Genomic DNA, 22,130 nt, shown 5'->3' on the forward strand with positions numbered 1-22,130 from the left:
AAAAATATAGATTATTAAACTTAGCCAATAATCAAAGATTAGCATCAATACGAATAGACCATCGAATCCTAAATAACACTGCACCAGCGCCACTTAAGCACTTTGTCCAGTTTACATCTGCTGTGACAACTAGAAACACATGAGCCTCCACCAGGGGGCAGTGTAGCGTAACCAGATGTAAAACATCTTTTGCACAATCAGCCTTTTTGTATAAAGCCATATAGGAATGGAACAACCTCACAACAAACTTGAAATGTTTAACAGATTACTCTACATTTACAATTGAAGTTAAAAAGTGGCTTTGGAGTAATCGAAGCTGCTCACACGGTCAATAAGGTGGGCACTGTGTTTGACGGATCAACTTAATGTGTATTATATTCATCCATGACAACATTTTTGTTGTAAATTGTGAAGTGTGTGTTAAAAGCATGGTTGTTTTTGTTGTTTTACAAATGATGACAGATGTGAACAAGAGCATGTATTGTCTTTGTGTGATGATGTAAATGGGATGTGGTTGTATTGTATATTAAGTGTGTGTCCATGAAAGGGCATTTTAAGACTTTTTTGAATTTGATTATGTGATACGGTGTGATTTTTGTATCCCTTTAATTTAGGTAGCCTGGGACTGCAGATGGAAATGAGCAATTTAGCTATAATCTGGTACAGAACATATCTGTCTTTGATCTTAATGTTTCTGTGCATTGTTCCTTTAAATAAAGACTAAACTAAACCAAAAGCGATAACGGGTAGAAAAACTGACATGTTTTTGGTGAGAAATTTTTGCCCAAACTGACATATTTTTGGTGAGAAATCTTCACCCAAATCCGGATCATACTAAAACCAGGTGTGAAAATTGGTTCTTTTTCTTAGGGTTTTGCCAAAAGTCATTAGACGCCCATTCAAGGTAGAAGACATAACCCTTAACGGCATCATATGTTAACAAAGTTTGCACCTGAAGTTATTTTTAGTGTGTGTGACTGTGGTAACTTCTTTTTACACTTGTGACAATTAGGACTGACACGATTAAAATAAACTAGTGATAGGTCAAACAACATTGAAGCATTGATGCCTTCTACTGTGTCCCACAAAGCCTGGATGTGTGTGTCACTTTAAGAAATAAACCATCTGACCCATACAACTGCTGTGCCATTTAACTGCAAACTGCCAAACCACGTTAATCAGGAAGCTTCATCTGGCTCACAGCTTGTACTAAATTCGACAGACACATTGCTTCATTCACAAATTGAGTTACCGTATTTTTCGGACTATAGGGGGCACTTAAAATCCTTTCATTTTCCCAAAAATCGACAGTGCGCCTTATAACCCGGTGCTTATAACCCTAATGTACGGAATAACGCTGGTTGTGCTTACCGACCTCGAAGCGATTTTATTTGGTACATGGTGTAATGATAAGTGTGACCAGTAGATGGCAGTCATACATAAGAGATACGTGTAGACTGCAACGACGGTAGTAAACACCAAAACTTTAAATGTTCCATTGAAAATAAAGGACATTACAAATGGCGCTCAAAAATATGTCAAAATGGTTATAGTAGGACTTTGGTAAGCTATGAAGCCGCACCGCTTGATGGATTGTCAGCGCATTAAACATACAAGTATTATTATGACCGCAAAATGGCACCTATTTGCAGACATATTATCTGGCGTTTTGTTTGGCAATATTATGCAAAAGCAACATTTCTTGCCGTCTGGTACCTGTGGATGTGTATTTGGGATCTGCATAAATCCTGAAAATGTGCACGCGTCCGCAATTGTAGTCCGTTCCGACACCATAGTCATGAGCTTCTTCTTTTTCTCTATCTTTTTGTTATGGGACATTCATCCTCCGCTGTTGCCATTTCTAATATAAAGTAGTGTAAAGTTCTTATTTATATCTGTCAGTAGACTAGCTAGCAAAGCGCTAAAACATACCGGTGTAGTGAGTTTACATTAGTCACCCACAGAACTTTAGTTATTAGAGGGTTCTGGTCGGACGGTTTTTCACGGGACACATTTCCACGGGCGAGAAGATGCTGCTCCGTTATGGATTTAAATTAAGTCTGTATGTCATTCAAACAGTTAGCTCCATCTTTTGACACTTCTTCCACTCCCGTCCTTGCACGCTACACCGCTACAACAAAGATGGCGGGGAGAAGACGCTGTCGAAGGTGAGCCACGTAAATAAGACCGCCCACAAAACAGCACGTCCTAAAGAAACGCTCAGAAAGTGTCTTAAAGATAATCTGTAAAACATAATCTTTGCAACATTTTGACCAAAGAACCACCATCACATGTTATGTAGACCACAGGGAAGTGTTTTGCATTTAGAAAAATTCAATCAATCAATCAATGTTTATTTATATAGCCCTAAATCACAAGTGTCTCAAAGGGCTGCACAAGCCACATCAACTGTACATCCTCGGTTCAGATCCCACATCAGGGCAAGGAAAAACTCAAGCCAGTGAGATGACAATGAAAAATTTTGGAGCGGACCGCAGATGTGGGTGACTCCCCCCCTCTAGGGCGACCAGTGCAATGGACGTCGAGTGGATCTAGCATAGTATTGTGAAAGTCCAGTCTATAGTGGATCTAACATAATAGTGAGAGTCCAGTCCATAGTGGATCTAACATAATAGTAAGAGTAAAGTCCATAGTGGATCTGACATAATAGTGTGAGAGTCCAGTCCATAGTGGATCTAACATAATAGTGAGAGTCCAGTCCATAGAGGATTCAACATTAGAGTGAGAGTCTAGTCCATTGTGGATCCAACATAATTGTGAGAGTCCGGTCCATAGTGGATCTAACATAATAGTGAGAGTCCAGTCCATAGTGGATCTAACATAATAGTGAGAGTCCAGTCCATAGTGGATCTAAGATAATAATGAGAGTCAAGTCCGTAGTGGATCTGCCAAAATAGTGTGAGAGTCCACTCCATAGTGGTTACAACATAACAGTGAGAGTCCAGTCCATAGTGGATCTAACATAATAGTGAGAGTCAAGTCCATAGTGGATCTGAAATAATAGTGTGAGAGTCCAGTCCATAGTGGATCTAACATGATAGTGAGAGTCCAGTCCATAGTGGATCTAACATAATTGTGAGAGTCCAGTCCATAGTGGATCTAACATAATAGTGAGAGTCCAGTCCATAGTGGATCTAACATAATAGTGAGAGTCCAGTCCATAGTGGATCTAACATAATAGTGAGAGTCAAGTCCATAGTAGATCTGACATAATAGTGTGAGAGTCCAGTCCATAGTGGATATAACATAATGGTGAGAGTCCAGTCCATAGTGGATCTAACATAATCGTGAGAGTCAAGTCCATAGTGGATCTGACATAAAAGTGTGAGAGTCCAGTCCATAGTGGATCTAACATAATAGTGAGAGTCCAGTCCATAGAGGATTTAACATTAGAGTGAGAGTCTAGTCCATTGTGGATCTAACATAATTGTGAGAGTCCGGTCCATAGTCGATCTAACATAATAGTGAGAGTCAAGTCCATAGTGGATCTGACATAATAGTGTGAGAGTCCAGTCCATAGAGGATTTAACATTAGAGTGAGAGTCTAGTCCATTGTGGATCCAACATAATTGTGAGAGTCCGGTCCATAGTGGATCTAACATAATAGTGAGAGTCCAGTCCATAGTGGATCTAACATAATAGTGAGAGTCCAGTCCATAGTGGATCTGACATAATAGTGTGAGAGTCCAGTCCATAGTGGATCTAACATAATAGTGAGAGTCCAGTCCATAGAGGATTTAACATTAGAGTGAGAGTCTAGTCCATTGTGGATCTAACATAATTGTGAGAGTCCGGTCCATAGTGGATCTAACATAATAGTGAGAGTCCAGTCCATAGTGGATCTAACATAATAGTGAGAGTCCAGTCCATAGTGGATCTAACATAATAGTGAGAGTCAAGTCCATAGTGGATCTGCCAAAATAGTGTGAGAGTCCAGTCCATAGTGGATCTAACATAATAGTGAGAGTCAAGTCCATAGTGGATCTGCCAAAATAGTGTGAGAGTCAAGTCCATAGTGGATCTGACATAATAGTGTGAGAGTCCAGTCCATACTGGATCTAACATGATAGTGAGAGTCCAGTCCATAGTGGATCTAACATAATTGTGAGAGTCCAGTCCATAGTTGATCTAACATAATAGTGAGAGTCCAGTCCATAGTGGATCTAACATAATAGTGAGAGTCAAGTCCATAGTGCATCTGACATAATAGTGTGAGAGTCCAGTCCATAGTGGATCTAACATAATAGTGAGAGTCCAGTCCATAGAGGATTTAACATTAGAGTGAGAGTCTAGTCCCTTGTGGATCTAACATAATTGTGAGAGTCCGGTCCATATTGGATCTAACATAATAGTGAGAGTCCAGTCCATAGTGGATCTAACATAATAGTGAGAGTCCAGTCCATAGTGGATCTAACATAATAGTGAGAGTCCAGTCCATAGTGGATCTAATATAATAGTGAGAGTCCAGTCCATAGTTGATCTAACATAATAGTGAGAGTCAAGTCCATAGTGGATCTCACATAATAGTGTGAGAGTCCAGTCCATAGTGGATCCAACATAATAGTGAGAGTCCAGTCCATAGTGGATCTAACATAATTGTGATAGTCCAGTCCATAGTGGATCTAACATAATAGTGAGAGTCCAGTCCATAGTGGATCTAACATAATAGTGAGAGTCAAGTCCATAGTAGATCTGACATAATAGTGTGAGAGTCCAGTCCATAGTGGATATAACATAATAGTGAGAGTCCAGTCCATAGTGGATCTAACATAATCATGAGAGTCCAGTCCATAGTGGATCTAACATAATAGTGAGAGTCCAGTCCATAGTGGATCAAACATAATAGTGAGATTACAGTCCATAGTGGATCTAACATAATAGTGAGAGTCCAGTCCATAGTGGATCCAACATAATAGTGAGAGTCCAGTACATAGTGGGGCCAGCAGGGGACTATCCCGAGAGGAAACAGGTCAGCAGCGCAGAGATGTCCCCAACCGATAAATCATAACATGACCACCTTAATGCGCCTTATAATTTAGTGTGCCTTTTGTATGAAAAAAGACCTGAATAGACCTGCTCATCGGTACTTTTTTACACTTATTTCCTGTTAATGATACACATTATCTCAAATAACTAAAGTATGAAAAGTATCGATATTTTGATATTAGAGAAAAAATATCAGGTATCGGCAGGTATCGATCCGCACATCCCAACTCTTTTTCGGGCTAAGAGGTTCCAATACGATGGATTTTCGAAAAGGCTGCTGTCCAACTCACCTTGCCCGTGGTGGCCTCGGAGCGAGCCTCCCTGCCGATCCTCCCGATGAGACTGAGCAGCTTCTGCCTAACGCGGTCGCTCTCCACCTCCCAGCTCTGGGTGACAGTCACACATGTTTTTAAAAGGAAGCACAATGCTTTTAGCGGCAATGTTTCGCCCACCTTCTGAATGAGCACAAACAGGTGGGTGAGCTGATCGAAACTGAACTTGACGGCGGCTGCGGCGATGATGGTGTGGATGTTCTCGATCACGGTTGACGACTGGCCTGCCTGGAATACCCAAACATACGAATTAAGGGTCAGACATTTGTCCATTTTGGAGTGGAGTAAAACAGGAATTGGAGCGAACCTGTATCCTCCAGATTTTGGAGAGTTCGTCCAGGGAGAGCTTACTTCCAAGAAGCTCAATGATGCCCTTAATTCTCTCACAGTACTGAGCCTGGTCAATGTTACCTGGAAAATATTCATTATAAACCTTTGACTAATAAGAAAGTGTATAAAGTGTTTCTGACCGGATATACAGTGGGGCAACAAAGTATTTAGTCAGCCACCGATTGTGCAAGTTCTCCCACTTAAAATGATGACAGAGGTCTGTAAATTTCATCATTGGTACACTTCAACTGTGAGAGACAGAATGAGAAAAAAAAATCTATGAATTCACATTGTATGAATTTTAAAGAATTTATTTGTAAATGATGGTGGAAAATAAGTATTTGGTCAAACATTCAAAGCTCTCACTGAGGGAAGGAGGTTTTGGCTCAAAATCTCACGATACATGGCCCCATTCATTCTTTCCTTAACACGGATCAATCGTCCTGTCCCCTTAGCAGAAAAACAGCCCCAAAGCATGATGTTTCCACCCCATGCTTCACAGTAGGTGTGATGTTCTTGGGATGCAACTCGGTATTCTTCTTCCTCCAAACACGACGAGTTGAGTTTATACCAAAATGGATACATGGATGATACAGCAGAGGATTGGGAGAATGTCATGTGGTCAGATGAAACCAAAATAGAACTTTTTGGTATAAACTCAACTCATCGTGTTTGGAGGAAGAAGAATATTGAGTTGCATCCCAAGAACACCATACCTACTGTGAAGCATGGGGGTGGAAACATCATGCTTTGGGGCTGTTTTTCTGCTAAGGGGACAGGACGATTGATCCGTGTTAAGGAAAGAATGAATGGGGCCATGAATCATGAGATTTTTAACCAAAACCTCCTTCCATCAGTGAGAGCTTTGAATGGATGACCAAATACTTATTTTCCACCATAATTTACAAATAAAATCTTTAAAATTCCTACAATGTGAATTCCTGGATTTTTTTTTTCACGTTCTGTCTCTCACAGTTGAAGCGTACCTATGACAAAAATTACAGACCTCTGTCATCATTTTAAGTGGGAGAACTTGCACAATCGGTGGCTGACTGAATACTTTTTTGCCCCACTGTAGAGGGAATACACATGCAATACTGGACACTACATTCAACACACATTTAATCCGATTCAGTACATTAAACAAGGCCTATATCAATACATTCTGCCTTTACAAAGATAATACAGCCAAATGATGTACTAATGCTTTATTAAGGACAGTGCAGATCTGCACTTTGTCATTTTAAGGTCTATGATTTAACCCTCTTAAGTAGTTAAAGGTCAGTGGTTTAACACTCACACATTTGTTTTACCGTTATCTACATTTTTCACATTTACGTTTTTTACGACCCAAATAAAATTCAAGGGTTTTTATGGCGACTGACCCTGTCTTGCCCACACGTATGCGCAGGAAGCGCATGCACACAAAAGCAGTCCAAGATGATCGAATATACATTCAATGATAGCTTACGCTAACCGCTATTATTTGCCAACACCCAAAGCTAATATTCGTGCACGTGTTACCTATGTTCGTAGTAACGTCAATTCGTCCTGGGAGGGATATAATGCTTAAAAAGTCTAACAGATTACCGGTACTCTTCATTCACAATTGAAATTAAAAAGTGGCTTTGGAGCAATCAAAGCAGCTCACACGGTCAATAAGGTGGGCACTATGTTTGACACATCAACTTAATGTGTATTATATTTATCCATAAGAGCATTTTTGTTGTAAATTGTGAGGTGTGTCTGTTAAAATCATTGTTGTTTTTTACAAAAGAAGACAGATGTGAACAAGAGCATGTATTGTCTTTGTGTGATGATGTAAATGAGGCGTGGTTGTATTGTATATTAAGTATGTGTCCATGAAAGGGTATTTTATGACTTTTCTTGATTTGATTACATGCTATAGTATGATTTTATTGTCATAATTTTATTGCATGATTTTTGTATCCCTTTAGTTTAGGTAGCCAGGGACTGCAGATGGAAATGAGCTATTTAGCGATAATCTGGTACAGAACATATCTGTCTTTGAGGTTAATGTTTCTGTGCATTGTTCCTTCAAATAAAGACTCAACTAACTAAAATACATTGGGAAGCTAGCTACCTGTAGGCATCTGTGTAAATGTTACAAACTGCCCATTTGATAAGGTCATACAAATGTTTTTTACTTTTAATATTTATTTAAAAATATATTTAATAATACAAAAAATTTTATACCTGTATGCAAAATAATCATGAAATGGTTAAAATATTCAACATAAAATTGGCAATACATTTTGTAGGGATGTAACACTTACCGGTTATTAATGATAAACGGTGGTAAAACTCCCAAAAGTTTGTATTACTTGTCCAATTATATTTGTCAAATAACCGTGATTGATAACCGTACTGTAATTCAATAAACATAAAGGCTGGTGATAGTGTTCATTTACTGTGGAAGAAAGCTTGTGCAAAAATATCTAACTAGCAGCTACCGCATAAACTGCTAACTAGCAGTTAGCGTGGCTAATTGCAAAATCGATAAAAGATAATTGTTAGCTGGCAGCAGGCGACTAGCGCACAAGAGCGCACGCATTGCTAGCTAGCCTAAAGGCTAACAAGAATCCAAGAGCGTGGTCACCGCTGCTGCTCACTGCTCCTCTCACCAAGGGTACGGGTCAAACGCATAGAGAAATTTCACCACACCTACCTAATGTGTTTCTCCATTGCAAACATCATACAACAATCTAAACTTGTATAAACACATTGCTTGTGACTAAGCTGGCGATGAATTACCATGAATTGATTAACGTGGACCCCGACTTAAACAAGTTACACACACACTGAAATATTTTAAGCAAGCCTGATTAAAAAAAAAAAAAAAAATCAATTAATAGTCACCCAAAATATTTATTCATAAATACCATTCTGTTTTAAGAGCGCACAGCCTGTAGGTTAAATCTGCACAATTGAATAGCTTTTGATTGATTGATTGATTGAAACTTTTATTAGTAGATTGCACAGTACAGTAAATATTCCGTACAATTGACCACTAAATGGTAACACTCCAATAAGTGTTTCAACTTGTTTAAGTCGGGGTCCATAATGTGTTTCCCCATTGCAAACATCATACAACAATCTAAACTTGTATAAACACATTGCTTGTGACTAAGCTGGCGATGAATTACCATGAATTGATTAACGTGGACCCCGACTTAAACAAGTTGAAACACTTATTGGAGTGTTACCATTTAGTGGTCAATTGTACGGAATATTTACTGTACTGTGCAATCTACTAATACAAGTTTCAATCAATCAATCAAAAGCTATTCAATTGTGCAGAATTAACCTACAGGCTGTGCGCTCTTAAAACAGAATGGTATTTATGAATAAATATTTTGGGTGACTATATGGGGCTTCACGATGGAAGAGGGGTTAGTGCGTCTGCCTCACAATACTAAGGTCCTGCAGTCCTGGGTTCAAATCCAGGCTCTGGATCTTTCTGTGTGGAGTTTGCATGTTCTCCCCGTGAATGCGTGGGATCCCTCCAGGTACTCCGGCTTCCTCCCACTTCCAAAGACATGCACCTGGGGATAGGTTGATTGGCAACACTACATTGGCCCTAGTGTGTGAATGTGAGTGTGAATGTTGTCTGTCTATCTGTGTTGGCCCTGCGATGAGGTGGCGACTTGTCCAGGGTGTACCCCGCCTTCCGCCCGATAGTAGCTGAGATAGGCGACAGCGCCCCCCGCGACCCCGAAAGGGAATAAGCAGTAGAAAATGGATGGATGGGTGACTATTAATTGATTTTTTTTTTTTTTTTAATCAGGCTTGCTTAAAATATTTCAGTGTGTGTGTATAAGTACTTTTTGAGTACAATTAACAATATAATGTAATAATGATAACCATGATCGTTTTGGTCACAATAACGGTAATATTAAATTTTCAAATTGTTAAATCCCTAACATATTGTAAGTATTATAAATCATCTCAAAAGATGCATGTTATGATGTGGAGCCTATTCATATATGTACATTCATCCATCCATTTTCTACCGCTTGTCCTTTTTGGGGTCGCGGGCGGAAGGCGAGGTACACGCTGGAAAAGTCGTCACCTCATCGCAGGGCCAACACAGATAGACAGACAACATTCACACACTAGGGCTAATTTATTGTTGCCAATCAACCTATTCTCAGGTGCATCTTTTTTGGAAGTGGGAGGAAGCCGGAGTACCCGGCGGGAACCCACGTAATCACCGGGAGAACATGCAAACTCCACACAGAAAGATCCCGAGCCTGGGATTGAACCCAGGACTACTCAGGACCTTCGTATTGTGAGGCACATGCACTAACCCCTGGACCACAATGCTGCCTATATATGTACATTATATAACATATTGGATATTTAATTAATAATTAATATAATTGGATATTAAGAGTCTTGTTTACTTCCATGAGAATGTCCTTAAAGTTTTGCAATCAATCAGAAAGATCAAGCAGCTAAAATGCACCAAACATGGATAAGTGTGAAGTGTTTTGCATTTTAAAGGAGAACATTATCACAATTTCTGAAGGGTTAAAACCAATAAAAATCAGTTTCAATGGCTTATTTTATTTTTCGAAGTTTTACTCAAAATTTTTACCCATCACGCAATATCCCGAAAAACGGCTTCAATAACCTGATTTAACCGTCGTTATATCCACCCGTCCATTATCCTGTGACGTCACAGCGTGACCACACAGAAACAAACATGGTGGATAGAACAGAAAAGTATAGCTCGGATTCAGACTCGGATTTCAGCGCCGTAAGCGATTCAACAGAAACGGATGGTTGGAGTGTGGACGACAGACAGCGGCACGCGAGGAAGCTCGGACGAATTCGGCGATCGCCTTCTAATCAACGATTGGTATGTGTTTGTTTGGCATTAAATGTGGGTGGAGGCAATGGCTGCATGCAAATATAGCTACAAATAAGGCATAATGATGCAATATGTACATACAGCTAGCCTAAATAGCATGTTAGCGTCGATTAGCTTGCAGTCATGCCGTGACCAAATATGTCTGATTAGCACACTCCACATAAGTCAATAACATCAACAATTTAAATGGGTGTAATTGTGACATTTTATATACAATCCAAAAAGGAATGTTGTGTTATGTGTGACTATGTCTGTTCACTTTTTTTTTGCACCATGACTAGGGAAGGTTGTTTGCATTGGGTCATATAAAATAATGCTTAGCATAGGTCTGTTCAGAGCATAAAGATCATTGACCTGTATTACTCATATTGGTTATACTTGTGTAGTGGTTTTCTATTTTCAAGGTACTCATAGCGCCATGACACCATTTCCACATTCACACACTGATGGTGAGCTGCCATGCACGGTCCTAACCACAACCCATAAGGTGCACAGGAGACGTGTCTTGCTCAAGGACACAACGGACGTGACCAGGAACCCTCCGTGTGCTGGCCCAGCCGCTCTACCAATCGAGCCACGACGTCCCCGCAGTTTAAAATGAAGTCCTTTAAAATGAATGCGAGGAAGATTCTTTATATTACCCATGACGTTTCGCGTGCCAAATTGAAGATGCCATTGGGCCGTAGTCTGGACATCCCTGATATAAATCAAAGTATGTTTATTCTTGTACTTCTTACCCTCCAGTGCTATTGACAGGACAGAGTTCTCCACAAGCCAATCTAGCAGTTTATCTGTGTCTATAGCGTTCTTTACAGTCTTTGCCACCGTGCTCTCCTCTATCAACTTTGTCACCTGCAAGACAAAAGACAGGGTCAAAAACTGGAAAAGGTCACCAAAAGTGGAGAGGAATGTGCGAGTCTGGGGGCTGGCCTCTTTGAGGGAGTTCATCTTGGTGGAGAAATGGGGGGTTTTAAGCATGCGCAGCAGCGTGTCCAGCCGCAGGTCGTCCACCACTGCGACCATGTCCCTCTGGAACTTCATGCACAGCAGCTTGATGGCCGACAGGAGGTCTGGAATGCTCACCAGCCGCTACGGTTTAAAGGGAAAAAAATGACAGAATACAGTGAAGGATTTGTTAATCCTTTGTTTCACTTGAGTAGAAAATTTAAGCAGAAAAACCTAATAGGGCCACAGGAGGTGATCTACAAAACCCAAAACCAGTGAAGTTGACACGTTGTGCAATTCGTAAATAAAACGAAATACAATGATATGCAAATCATTTTCAACTTATATTCAATTGAATAGACTGTAAATACTAGATATTTAATGTTTGAACTGAGAATTTTTTTTTTTTTTTGTGCAAATAATCATTAACTTAGAATTTAATGGCAGCAACACATTGCAAAAAAGTTGTCACAGAGGCATTTTGACCACTGTGTTACATGGCCTTTCCTTTTAACAACACTCAGTAAATGTTTGGGAACGGAGGAGACCAATTTTTGAAGCTTTTCAGGTGGAATTATTTCCATTTTTAGCTTGATGTACAGCTTAAGTTGTTCAACAGTCCGGGGTAAACGTGGTATTTTAGGCTTCATATTGCGCCACACATTTTCGATGGGAAACAGGTCTGGACTACAGGCAGGCCAGTCTAGTACCCGCATTCTTTAACTATGAAGCCAAACTGTTGTAACACGTGGCTTGGCATTTTCTTGCTGAAATAAGCAGGAGCGTCTATGATAACGTTGCTTGGATGGCAACAAATGTTGCTCCAAAACCTGTATGTACCTTTCAGCATTAATGGTGCTTTCACAGATGTGTAAGTTACCCATGCTTTGGGCACTAATACACCCCCATACCATCACAGATGCTGGCTTCTGAACTTCGCGCCGATACCAATCTGGAGGGTTCTTTTCCTCTTTGTTCCGGAGGACACGACGTCCACAGTTTCCAAAAACAATTTGAAATGTGGACTCGTCAGACCACAGAACACTTTTCCACTTTGCATCAGTCCATCTTAAATGAGCTCAGGCCTAGCGAAACAATTCTGGATGTTGTTGATAAATGGCTTTTGATTTGCATAGTACAGTTTTAACTTGCACTTACAGATGAAGCGACCAACTGTACTTACTGACAGTGGTTTTCTGAAGTATTACTGAGCCCATGTGGTGATATCCTTTACACACTGATGTCGCATTTTGGTGCAGGACCGCCTGAGGGATCGAAGGTCACATGTTTGTTTCTCCAGATTCTTTGAACCTTTTGATGATATTACGGACTGTTGATGGTGAAATCCCTAAATTCCTTGCAAAAGCTGGTTGAGAAATGTTCTTAAACATTTATTCACAATGTGGTGACCCTTGTCCAATCCTTGTTTGTGAACGACTGAGCATTTCATGGAAGCTGCTTTTATACCCAATCACGGCACCCACCTATTCCCAATTAGACTGTTCACCTGTGGGATGTTCCAAATAAGTGTTTGATGAGCATTCTTCAACTTTTTCACTCTTTTATGCCACTTGTGCCAGCTTTTTTAAAACATGTTGCAGGCATCAAATTCCAAATGAGCAAAAAATAACAAAGTTTTCCAGTTCGAACAATAAATATTTTGTCTTTGCAGTCTACTCAATTGAATGTAGATTGAAAATGAGTCGCAAATCATTGTATTTTGTTTTTATTTACCATTTACACAACGTGCCAACATCACTGGTTTGGGTTTTTGTACAAATTGAAAACAGAACATTGTATGCGGCTTCGTCTCTATAATATCAATAGCAAGATCACATAAAAGGTACACAAGACACAAAACCTTACTTTGTCTTTAAGGTCCTTTTCCTCCAGGTTCTGTACATATGTGATCATCTTATGGATAACTGGATCAAGCATAGGCTGGAACAAAGAAAACAAGGGAGTGCTTTGTTTATCTTTGTGGGAGGAGAACATGCACATAGTTAAAGAACGCCACACCACGCACGCACGCACGCACGCACACACACACTCTAGGTGTGGAGAAATTAACCACTGCATTTGATCCATCCCCTTGAGTCCAGGTCATATCCACACTGTAAATCAACAACGCTTGAAAATGTGTGGTTGGAGATAACCACAATGTAGCCGAAATGACATTATTGTCAAATTTACATAATTGGCCGTTTATGACACACGCATGTGTAATTGTGACAGATGCTATAGGAGAGAGGAATAACTACCAAAAGTGAGTGGAAAAAAACTGAAAAGGAAACAAATTCTGGATGTTTCACATTAGAGCTGGGCGATATGGCCTTTTATTAATATCTCAAGATTTTTAGGCCATGTCACGATACACATCTCGATATTTTGCCTTAGCCTTGAATGAACACTTGATGCATATAATCACACCAGTATGATGATTCTATGTGTCTACATTAAAACATTCTTCTTCATACTGCATTAATATATGCAAATTTTAAACTTTCATGCAGAAAGGGAAATCACAACTAGGTAAATTTACCAAAACTGTATTTATTAAACAGTTATTAAGCGGTGGCACAAACATTCATGTAATTTCCAAAACAGAAAGTACAAGATTGTCAGAGACATTTTAAAACAACCCGTTAGTGCACTTTGTGCATGATGTCACTAAGATGACATATCGAAACAACACTAAATTAAAGTGCACTTTTTGTACAGAACGCCACCACAAGTTTAAATCAAATAAAGTGAACTTTTGTGCATGATGTCACACAAGATATTTCAATAACTGTCAAATAAAAATGAGCTGCATAATAGGAAACGCTAATGAAGAAACATTAAATAAGTGTCCGTAATCAAACAATATTGCAGCCTACAACCCCACATTTATCAAAATATACAACTGTTATTTAAATATAATTACTTAAGCATAAAAAGTCACCAGGCAGAAGCAAATGAGAAAGTATCCAGTAACAAAAGTGTCGCCATCATTCAACTTCATGACCTTAAACAAATGATTTACAGCGGCTAATGTGTTTTGCCAAAAAAATTCAAAAAAATTACTCAACTTCAACTTAAAGACGGCATAAGTTCATTCTAGACCAGGGATTCTCTAACTGTGGTATGTGGGTTCCAGATAGTGCAGGGGTGTCAAATTCAAGGCCCGCGGGCCAAATCCGGCCCCCGGATGATAAAATATGCATTATTCTGTTTTATCTCACATTCTATATTGTGTTTTAGAAAAAGATTGTCATAAACGTTACTTAATTCATTAAAAAAAATGAAAGTTTTTTATGCATATTTACATTTATTCAGTTATAAACATTCATTCATTTTCTTCTTTCCTTCATGGATCTAAACTTTACCGCTGCCCGGTATTTTTTTTCTATATTTTTATTGTAACATTTTCAGAATGCGTTTGTTCTTTTTTTGGCCAAAGTAAGACACACAAAAAAAAAAAACGATTTGAAATTGTCTTTATTTTTTAGTTTTAATGCCATGTTTTTAATAGACCGGCCCGCGAGTGCACAGATTTTCCTCTATGCGGCCCCTGGTATAAAATAAAATTTGTTTGATACCCATGATCTAGTGGTACACCAAAAAAAAAAAAATCACTCGATTATAGTATTATGTTTTTTTCCCTAGTTTCAAACACAGTCTTACTGTTCAAACTGTGTGTAATATTACAGTAGCCTAAAATACTAAATAAATAAAACCACTGCCACATTTCAATGAATACTTAGGCCTACTACGCTATTGTATTTTTATGTTGGCCTTTATGGTTGTACCTGGAGAGCTAAGTGTTTTCTGAGGTGGTACTTGGTGAAAAAACTTTGAGAGCGACTTTTCCAGACAATTAATAGTAATGGTGTTAGTGTTAGTCATACCTACCATTGTTATTTGAGTTAACTACAAAATAAAAGTACCGTATTTCCTTGAATTGCCGCCGGGGCGCTAATTAATTTAAAACCTCTTCTCACTCCTGCGCTTACCAAAGGCATGCAGTAAAAATTTGAGTGTGATGTAAGCTTGGACCTTAAATCCTACTGGATAGCTCTTAATCGTCTGCCCTTTATGCGATTTCAAATTACCGGTTTTGAAATAAGCCGCCTCCATTTTAAAAATGATGACAGGGGAAGTGTCACCCGTGACGTCACAAGTTTGACCAGGCGGTAATACTAAGTATGCGCTAATTATTTTGCGAATCGAGTTAGACCCGGCAGTAATTCAAGGCAGGCGCATACTTTTGCCCTGCAGCAATTCAAGGAAATACGATATATATGCAATTGCATGCAGTACAATATTTTTTTTTTCAGTTAAAACAGAAAGAAAGAAAACATTTAGTATAAAAAAAGATAATGTACTTGACTTTTGCGGGACAGATCTGGCCCCCGGGCTTTGAGTTGGACACAGGTGGCCTAAAGTAACAGCTATTGACTTAATGATAAGGTTTTTGGTCCCAAAAAATTTTAATAAGTGTCCCGTAGCGTTTGTTTTCGTAAACCATGCACTGAGTGACTGTCGGAGACTAAATAGATGTGATAACTCCAGAACAAATAGTAAACATGAGATATTTGGACATAACTCACCTGGACAAGGCTAGAGTTGAGGTATTCGGCACAAACACCCAGAGGCTGGACCAGAGCGGAAATGCACTGTGGAACAGAAAAGATCAGGTGAGACACACCAAACTTCGATCCATTACTTTCTCTTTTAGTTCAAAAAAGGGGTTTTCCGAACTTTAGAATTGTTTTTTGAGGCCCCCGTATGACAAGAGTAAAATGCTCCACACGTTTTTGGGGGGCAGAGGGCTAAATATCCCCTTTTCACTTTGTCAACAACATTCTTCTATTCAGTTTGGTATTCTGGAGCACAATAGTCCGATAGGCTTTAAAATGGGAGTGACGTATAATTCGTGATATCCCTCGCAAAACTTTTTTTTTGATAAAGTACAGGACTCTATTCCATTGCATGGTTAGATTTTTTGCTGGTATCTGCTTTTTGCAGGAAGATTTAAGCCTCTTTTGTACTCAGATAGTTCGCGCCAGCTTGCTGTACAACAAGTTCGTTGACCACCACTGGTTTTCACTTCTGCGAAGAAGTCACGTGTCTGAATACAAGCAATAGGACAGAAGCTATTTAATGTATTTAAAACAAATACGATCTAAATTCGGGCTTCACGGTGGCAGAGGAGTTAGTGTGTCTGCCTCACAATACGAAGTCCTGGGTTCAATTCCGGGCTCGGGATCTTTCTGTGTGGAATTTGCCTGTTCTCCCCGTAAATGCGTGGGTTCCTTCCGGGTACTCCGGCTTCCTCTCACTTCCAAAGACATGCACCTTGGGATAGGTTGATTGGCAACACTAAATTGGCCTTAGTGTGTGAATCTGAGTCTGAATGTTGTCTGTCTATCTGTGTTGGCTCTGTGATGAGGTGGCGACTTGTCCAGGGGTGTACCCCGCCTTCCGCCCGATTATAGCTGAGATAGGCACCAGCGCCCCCCACGACCCCAAAGGGAATAAGCGGTAGGAAATGGATGGATGGATATTCTAAATTCTGTACAATTAGTGTCAGAGCTTGGTCCGCATTGCCGGCAGTAAGTTAGACCCGTTTCCAGTGAAGGTTGGACTGCGCCAAAGCTGTCCTTTGTCACCGATTCTGTTCATAACTTTTATGGACAGAATTTCTAGGCGCAGTCAAGGCGTTGAGGGGATCTGGTTTTGTGGCTGCCGGATTATGTCTGCTTTTTGCAAATGACGTGGTCCTGATGGCTTCATCTGGCCAGGATCTTCAGCTCTCACTGGATCGGTTCGCAGCAGAGTGTGAAGCGACTGGGATGGGAAACAGCACCTCCAAGTCCGAGTCCGTGGTTCTCGCCCGGAAAAGGGTGGCGTGCCATCTCTGGGTTGGGGAGGAGATCTTGCCCCAAGTGGAGGAGTTCAAGTACCTCGGAGTGAGGGAAGAGTGGATCGTGAGATCGACAGGTGGCATCTTCAGTAACGCGGACGCTGTATCGATCCGTTGTGGTGAAGAAGGAGCTGAGCCGGAAGGCAAAGCTCTCAATTTACCGGTCGATCTATGTTCCCATCCTCACCTATGGTCATGAGCTTTGGGTTATGACCGAAAGGAAAAAATCACAGGTACAAATAGCCGAAATGAGTTTCCTCCGCCGGATGGCGCGGCTCTCCCTTAGAGATAGGGTGAGAAGCTCTAAGTAAATCTGCTGCTCCTCCACATGGAGAGGAGCCAGCTCGGGCATCTGGTCAGGATGCCACACGAATGCCTCCCTAGGGAGGTGTTTAGGGCAAGTCCAACCTGTAGGAGGCCACGGGGAAGACCCAGGACATGCTGGGAAGACTATCTCTGCCTCGGGATCCCCCGGGAAGAGCTGGACGAAGTGGCTGGGGAGAGGAAAGTCTGGGCTTCCCTGCTTAGGCTGCTGCCCCCGCGACCCGACCTCGGATAAGCGGAAAAAGATGGATGGGTGGACATTCTAAATGTAAGCGGAAGGGTTCACACAAATGAGCCTGGCTGCTTTTTTTAACCAATGTTTTATAATCGCTGCGGCTAAATGAACGGACACATAAATGAATAGTTTCTTTGTCCGATTCCATTCTGTGTCGACTCGTGCTGCTTCTGTTCTGCTATTCACTCCCGCACTTGACTTCCTGCTCACAGCAGACAAGTGAATGGGTCTCCCCTGGGAGCCTGAAGTACCCTCCATTATACGCTCACCTCTCACTTTCACCGGCTTTCGGCTGGCTATGTTTGTTTGACAGCTTACAAACTGTAATGCTCGAGAGGGCGCAACACCAATGTGCTTCCGCTTCCCCTCACCTATTAATATGCTAATGCTCAAAAGGGAAGAGCGATGCTCAAACACACGCACAAGCGTGCCCCCCCTCATAAAAATCAATGGCTTCACACCGCCGTGCTTCCGGCGAGGTTCCTACAGAGGGAGCGTCAATACAAGGACGCCTCAGAGGAGACGACAACAGAGCATTTGAAACATTACACAGCGGCAACATGAGTCCGACCTACAAGCCCCCATGCAGCTGAGAGCAGACCGACGGGAAAAAGGCTCGAGTCAACCAGTCTGTTCGCTGGGTGGAAAGTATTCCGTGACTCTTATAGACATGTCAGCCTGTGTGTAAGCATGTCGGGGATGCGGGGAGTTAGTCTTACGGCTATTTCGATCTCCTCCACGTTGAGCTTCGTCTGGATGGCGGTGAATCCTCCCAACTCGCCAAACTACACAACAGAAGCACAGAGGAGACAAAAGCAAGTTGAAAGTAACATTTCACACAAATATAAATTCATACCAAAGGTGTTTTAAAAAAAACGTCCATATGAAAACGCAAAGGCCGGCTGTCAAACATGTGCCAAAATAACAGGTGGTGCAATAAATCCAAACTGGAAGGTAATTTTAGCCAATTGAAAAATATGATATACAAAATATAATATGTTTTAGAACGGTTTTCAGGGTACTTAAGGACACTACAGCAGGGTAATTAGAAGCATTTAAGTCCCATCTTAAAACTCAATTGTATACTCTCGCCTTTTAATAGACCCCCCTTTTAGACCAGTTGATCTGCCGTTTCTTTTTTGCTCTGCCCCCCTCTCCTTCGTGGGGGGGCAGGGGGGGGTCACAGGTTCGGTGGCCATGGATGAAGTGCTGGCTGTCCAAAGTCGGGACCCAGGATTGATCGGTCGTCTGTGCATCAGTTGGGGGACGTCTCTGTGCTCCTGACCTGTCTCCGCTCGGGATGGTCTCCTGCTGGCCCCACTATGGACTGGACTCTCACTATTATGTTAGATCCACTATGGACTGGACTCTCACTATTATGTTAGATCCACTATGGACTGGACTCTCATTATTATGTTAGATCCACTATGGACTGGACTCTCACTATTATGTTAAATCCACTATGGACTGAACTCTCACTATTATGTTAGATCTACTATGGACTAGACTCTCACACTATAATGTTCGATCCACTATGGACTGGACTCTCACTATTATGTTAGATCCACTATGGACTGGACTCTCACTATTATGTTAGATCCACTATGGACTGAACTCTCACTATTATGTTAGATCTACTATGGACTAGACTCTCACTATTATGTTAGATCCACTATGGACTGGACTCTCACTATTATGTTAGATCCACTATGAACTGAACTCTCACTATTATGTTAGATCCACTATGGACTGAACTCTCACTATTATGTTAGATCTACTATGGACTGAACTCTCACTATTATGTTAGATCTACTATGGACTAGACTCTCACACTATAATGTTAGATCCACTATGGACTGAACTCTCACTATTATGTTAGATCCACTATGGACTGGACTCTCACTATTATGTTTGATCCACTATGGACTGGACTCTCACTATTATATAAATCCACTATGGACTGGACTCTCACTATTATATAAATCCACTATGGACTGGACTCTCACTATTATGTTAGATCCACTATGGACTGGACTCTCATTATTATGTTAGATCCACTACAGACTGAACTCTTACTATTATGTTAGATCCACTATAGACCGGACTTTCACAGTATTATGCTAGACCCACTCGACGTACATTGCACATTCTCCTCTAGAGGGGGCGGAGGGATCACCCACATCTGTGGTCCTCTCCAAGGTTTCTCATTGTCATCCCACTGGGTTGAGTTTTTCCTTGCCCTGATGTGGGATCTGAACCGAGGATGACGTTGTGGCTTGTGCAGCCCTTTGAGACACTTGTGATTTAGGGCTATATAAATAAACATTGATTGATTGATCTATAGTGGTGTCTTTTATTTTGTAGTCGTTCAACTACTTTTGTTTTCACCTTATGGAACTGTGACGTGGAGGACACATTGGAGCTTGTGTGCCTTTATACTAGAGCAGTGGTTCTCAAATGAGGGTACGCGTACCCCTGGGGGTACTTGAAGGTATGCCAAGGGGTACGTGAGATTCTTTTTAAATATTCTAAAAATAGCAACAATTCAAAATCCTTTATAAATGTATTTATTGAATAATACTTCAACAAAATATGAATGTAAGTTCATAAACTGTAAAAAGAAATACAACATTTTCCATAAATATTGGTGTTAAAGATGTATTTTTTTGTGAAGAAATGTTTAGAATGAAGTCGATGAATCCAGATGGATCTCTATTACAATCCCCAAAGAGGGCACTTTAAGTTGATGATTACTTCTATGTGTAGAAATCTTTATTTATAATTGAAACACTTGTTTATTTTTCAACAAGTTTTTAGTTATTTTTATATCTTTTTTTCCAAATAGATGAAAAAAAACCCTACAAATGAGCAATATTTTGCATCGTTAGAAAATTTAATAAATCAGAAACTGATGACATAGTGCTGTATTTTACTTCTTTATCTTTTTTTCAACCAAAAATGCTTTACTCTGATTAGGGGGTATTTGAATTTAAAAAATGTTCACAGGGGGTACATCACTGAAAAAAGGTTGAGAACCACTCTACTAGAGTATGATAAAAATCCCATTTTACTTGCGGTGTAAACAGTCAGCTGGAAAAAAAAAAAAGTTTAAAAAAAAAAATCTGAATTGGACCACTTTGTCCTGCAGTCTTAAAGAGGTTCCTTGAGGAACGCCTCAGTTTACATTAAATCAAAACTTTGGCTCCAGTGTTCTTTGTTTGCTAACAGAGTTAAAATGTCAATGCAAGGATTTTCAATAAGCTTATAGTGGTGTAGTTCCTTTTAACAATAGGTGCAGTTTCGATTTTTTTTTCGAAGTTTGCTGAAAATTTTTTTTCCCCAAGTTTTTAAAATGAACCCGGGGGATAGTATGGTCATTTAAACAGCCCTGCTCTACATTGACCAGGGGCCGTATTTATCAAGCGTCTTAGAGTGCCCTTTTACACTTAAGTCCTGAGAATTTGAGGAATTTCGTTTTACTCTCAAACTTAAGAATAAAAGCTATTTATCAACTTTCTTAAGTCTAAGAATCACTCCTACTCTCCACGATATTTAAGAGCCCTTCAGAGGTGTCCTAAGTGGTTAGGAGTTGCCAGCGGGGAATGGCAGTGAGACGAGAGAGACGTGCGCGAACGTTCAGGGAGTGGAAGGATGTCCTGGCTTTGTTTGATGACGAGCAGCTGATCAAACGGTGTCGTTTAGACCAGGGGTCGGCAACCCAAAATGTTGAAAGAGCCATATTGGACCAAAAATACAAAAACAAATATGTCTAAAGCCGCAAAAGATTAAAAGCCATATTACATACAAATAGTGTGTCATGAGATATAAACTGAATTATGAGGACTTAAAGAAAAATAAATGAGCTCAAATATTGCTACAAACGAGGCGTAATGATGCAAAATGTACATATAGCTAGCCTAAATAACATGTTAGCATTGATTAGCTTGCAGTCATGCAGTGACCAAATTTGTCTGATTAGAATTCCACACAAGTCAATAACATCAACAAAACTCACCTTTGTGCATTCATGCACAACGTTAAAAGTTTGGTGGACAAAATGAGACAGAAAAAAAAGGGGCATAAATCACGTCTTAGAAAGTCGGAGAAAGTTATACATGTAAACAAACTAGGGTGAGTTTAAGGACTGCCAAA

At 40.3% G+C, this 22,130-nt stretch overlaps 1 protein-coding gene across 2 annotated transcripts in view; it reads right to left on the bottom strand.

Moving 5' to 3' along the window:
• The window catches only part of usp24 (ubiquitin specific peptidase 24), a 137,720-nt gene that overhangs the window by 75,541 nt on the left and 40,049 nt on the right, over nucleotides 1-22,130 (bottom strand). For both annotated transcript variants that reach the window (XM_061888473.1, XM_061888474.1), the window contains exons 7-14: nucleotides 18,698-18,763; nucleotides 16,104-16,169; nucleotides 13,378-13,452; nucleotides 11,497-11,655; nucleotides 11,304-11,418; nucleotides 5,647-5,750; nucleotides 5,460-5,567; nucleotides 5,298-5,393 (exon numbers count right to left, since the gene is read on the bottom strand). In XM_061888473.1, the coding sequence (XP_061744457.1) occupies nucleotides 5,298-5,393; nucleotides 5,460-5,567; nucleotides 5,647-5,750; nucleotides 11,304-11,418; nucleotides 11,497-11,655; nucleotides 13,378-13,452; nucleotides 16,104-16,169; nucleotides 18,698-18,763 (789 nt within the window). The remainder of the gene's footprint in view (nucleotides 1-5,297; nucleotides 5,394-5,459; nucleotides 5,568-5,646; nucleotides 5,751-11,303; nucleotides 11,419-11,496; nucleotides 11,656-13,377; nucleotides 13,453-16,103; nucleotides 16,170-18,697; nucleotides 18,764-22,130) is intronic.

The sequence above is a fragment of the Nerophis ophidion genome, linkage group LG26 (genome assembly GCF_033978795.1).
Source record: "Nerophis ophidion isolate RoL-2023_Sa linkage group LG26, RoL_Noph_v1.0, whole genome shotgun sequence".
Lineage (NCBI taxonomy): Eukaryota > Metazoa > Chordata > Actinopteri > Syngnathiformes > Syngnathidae > Nerophis > Nerophis ophidion.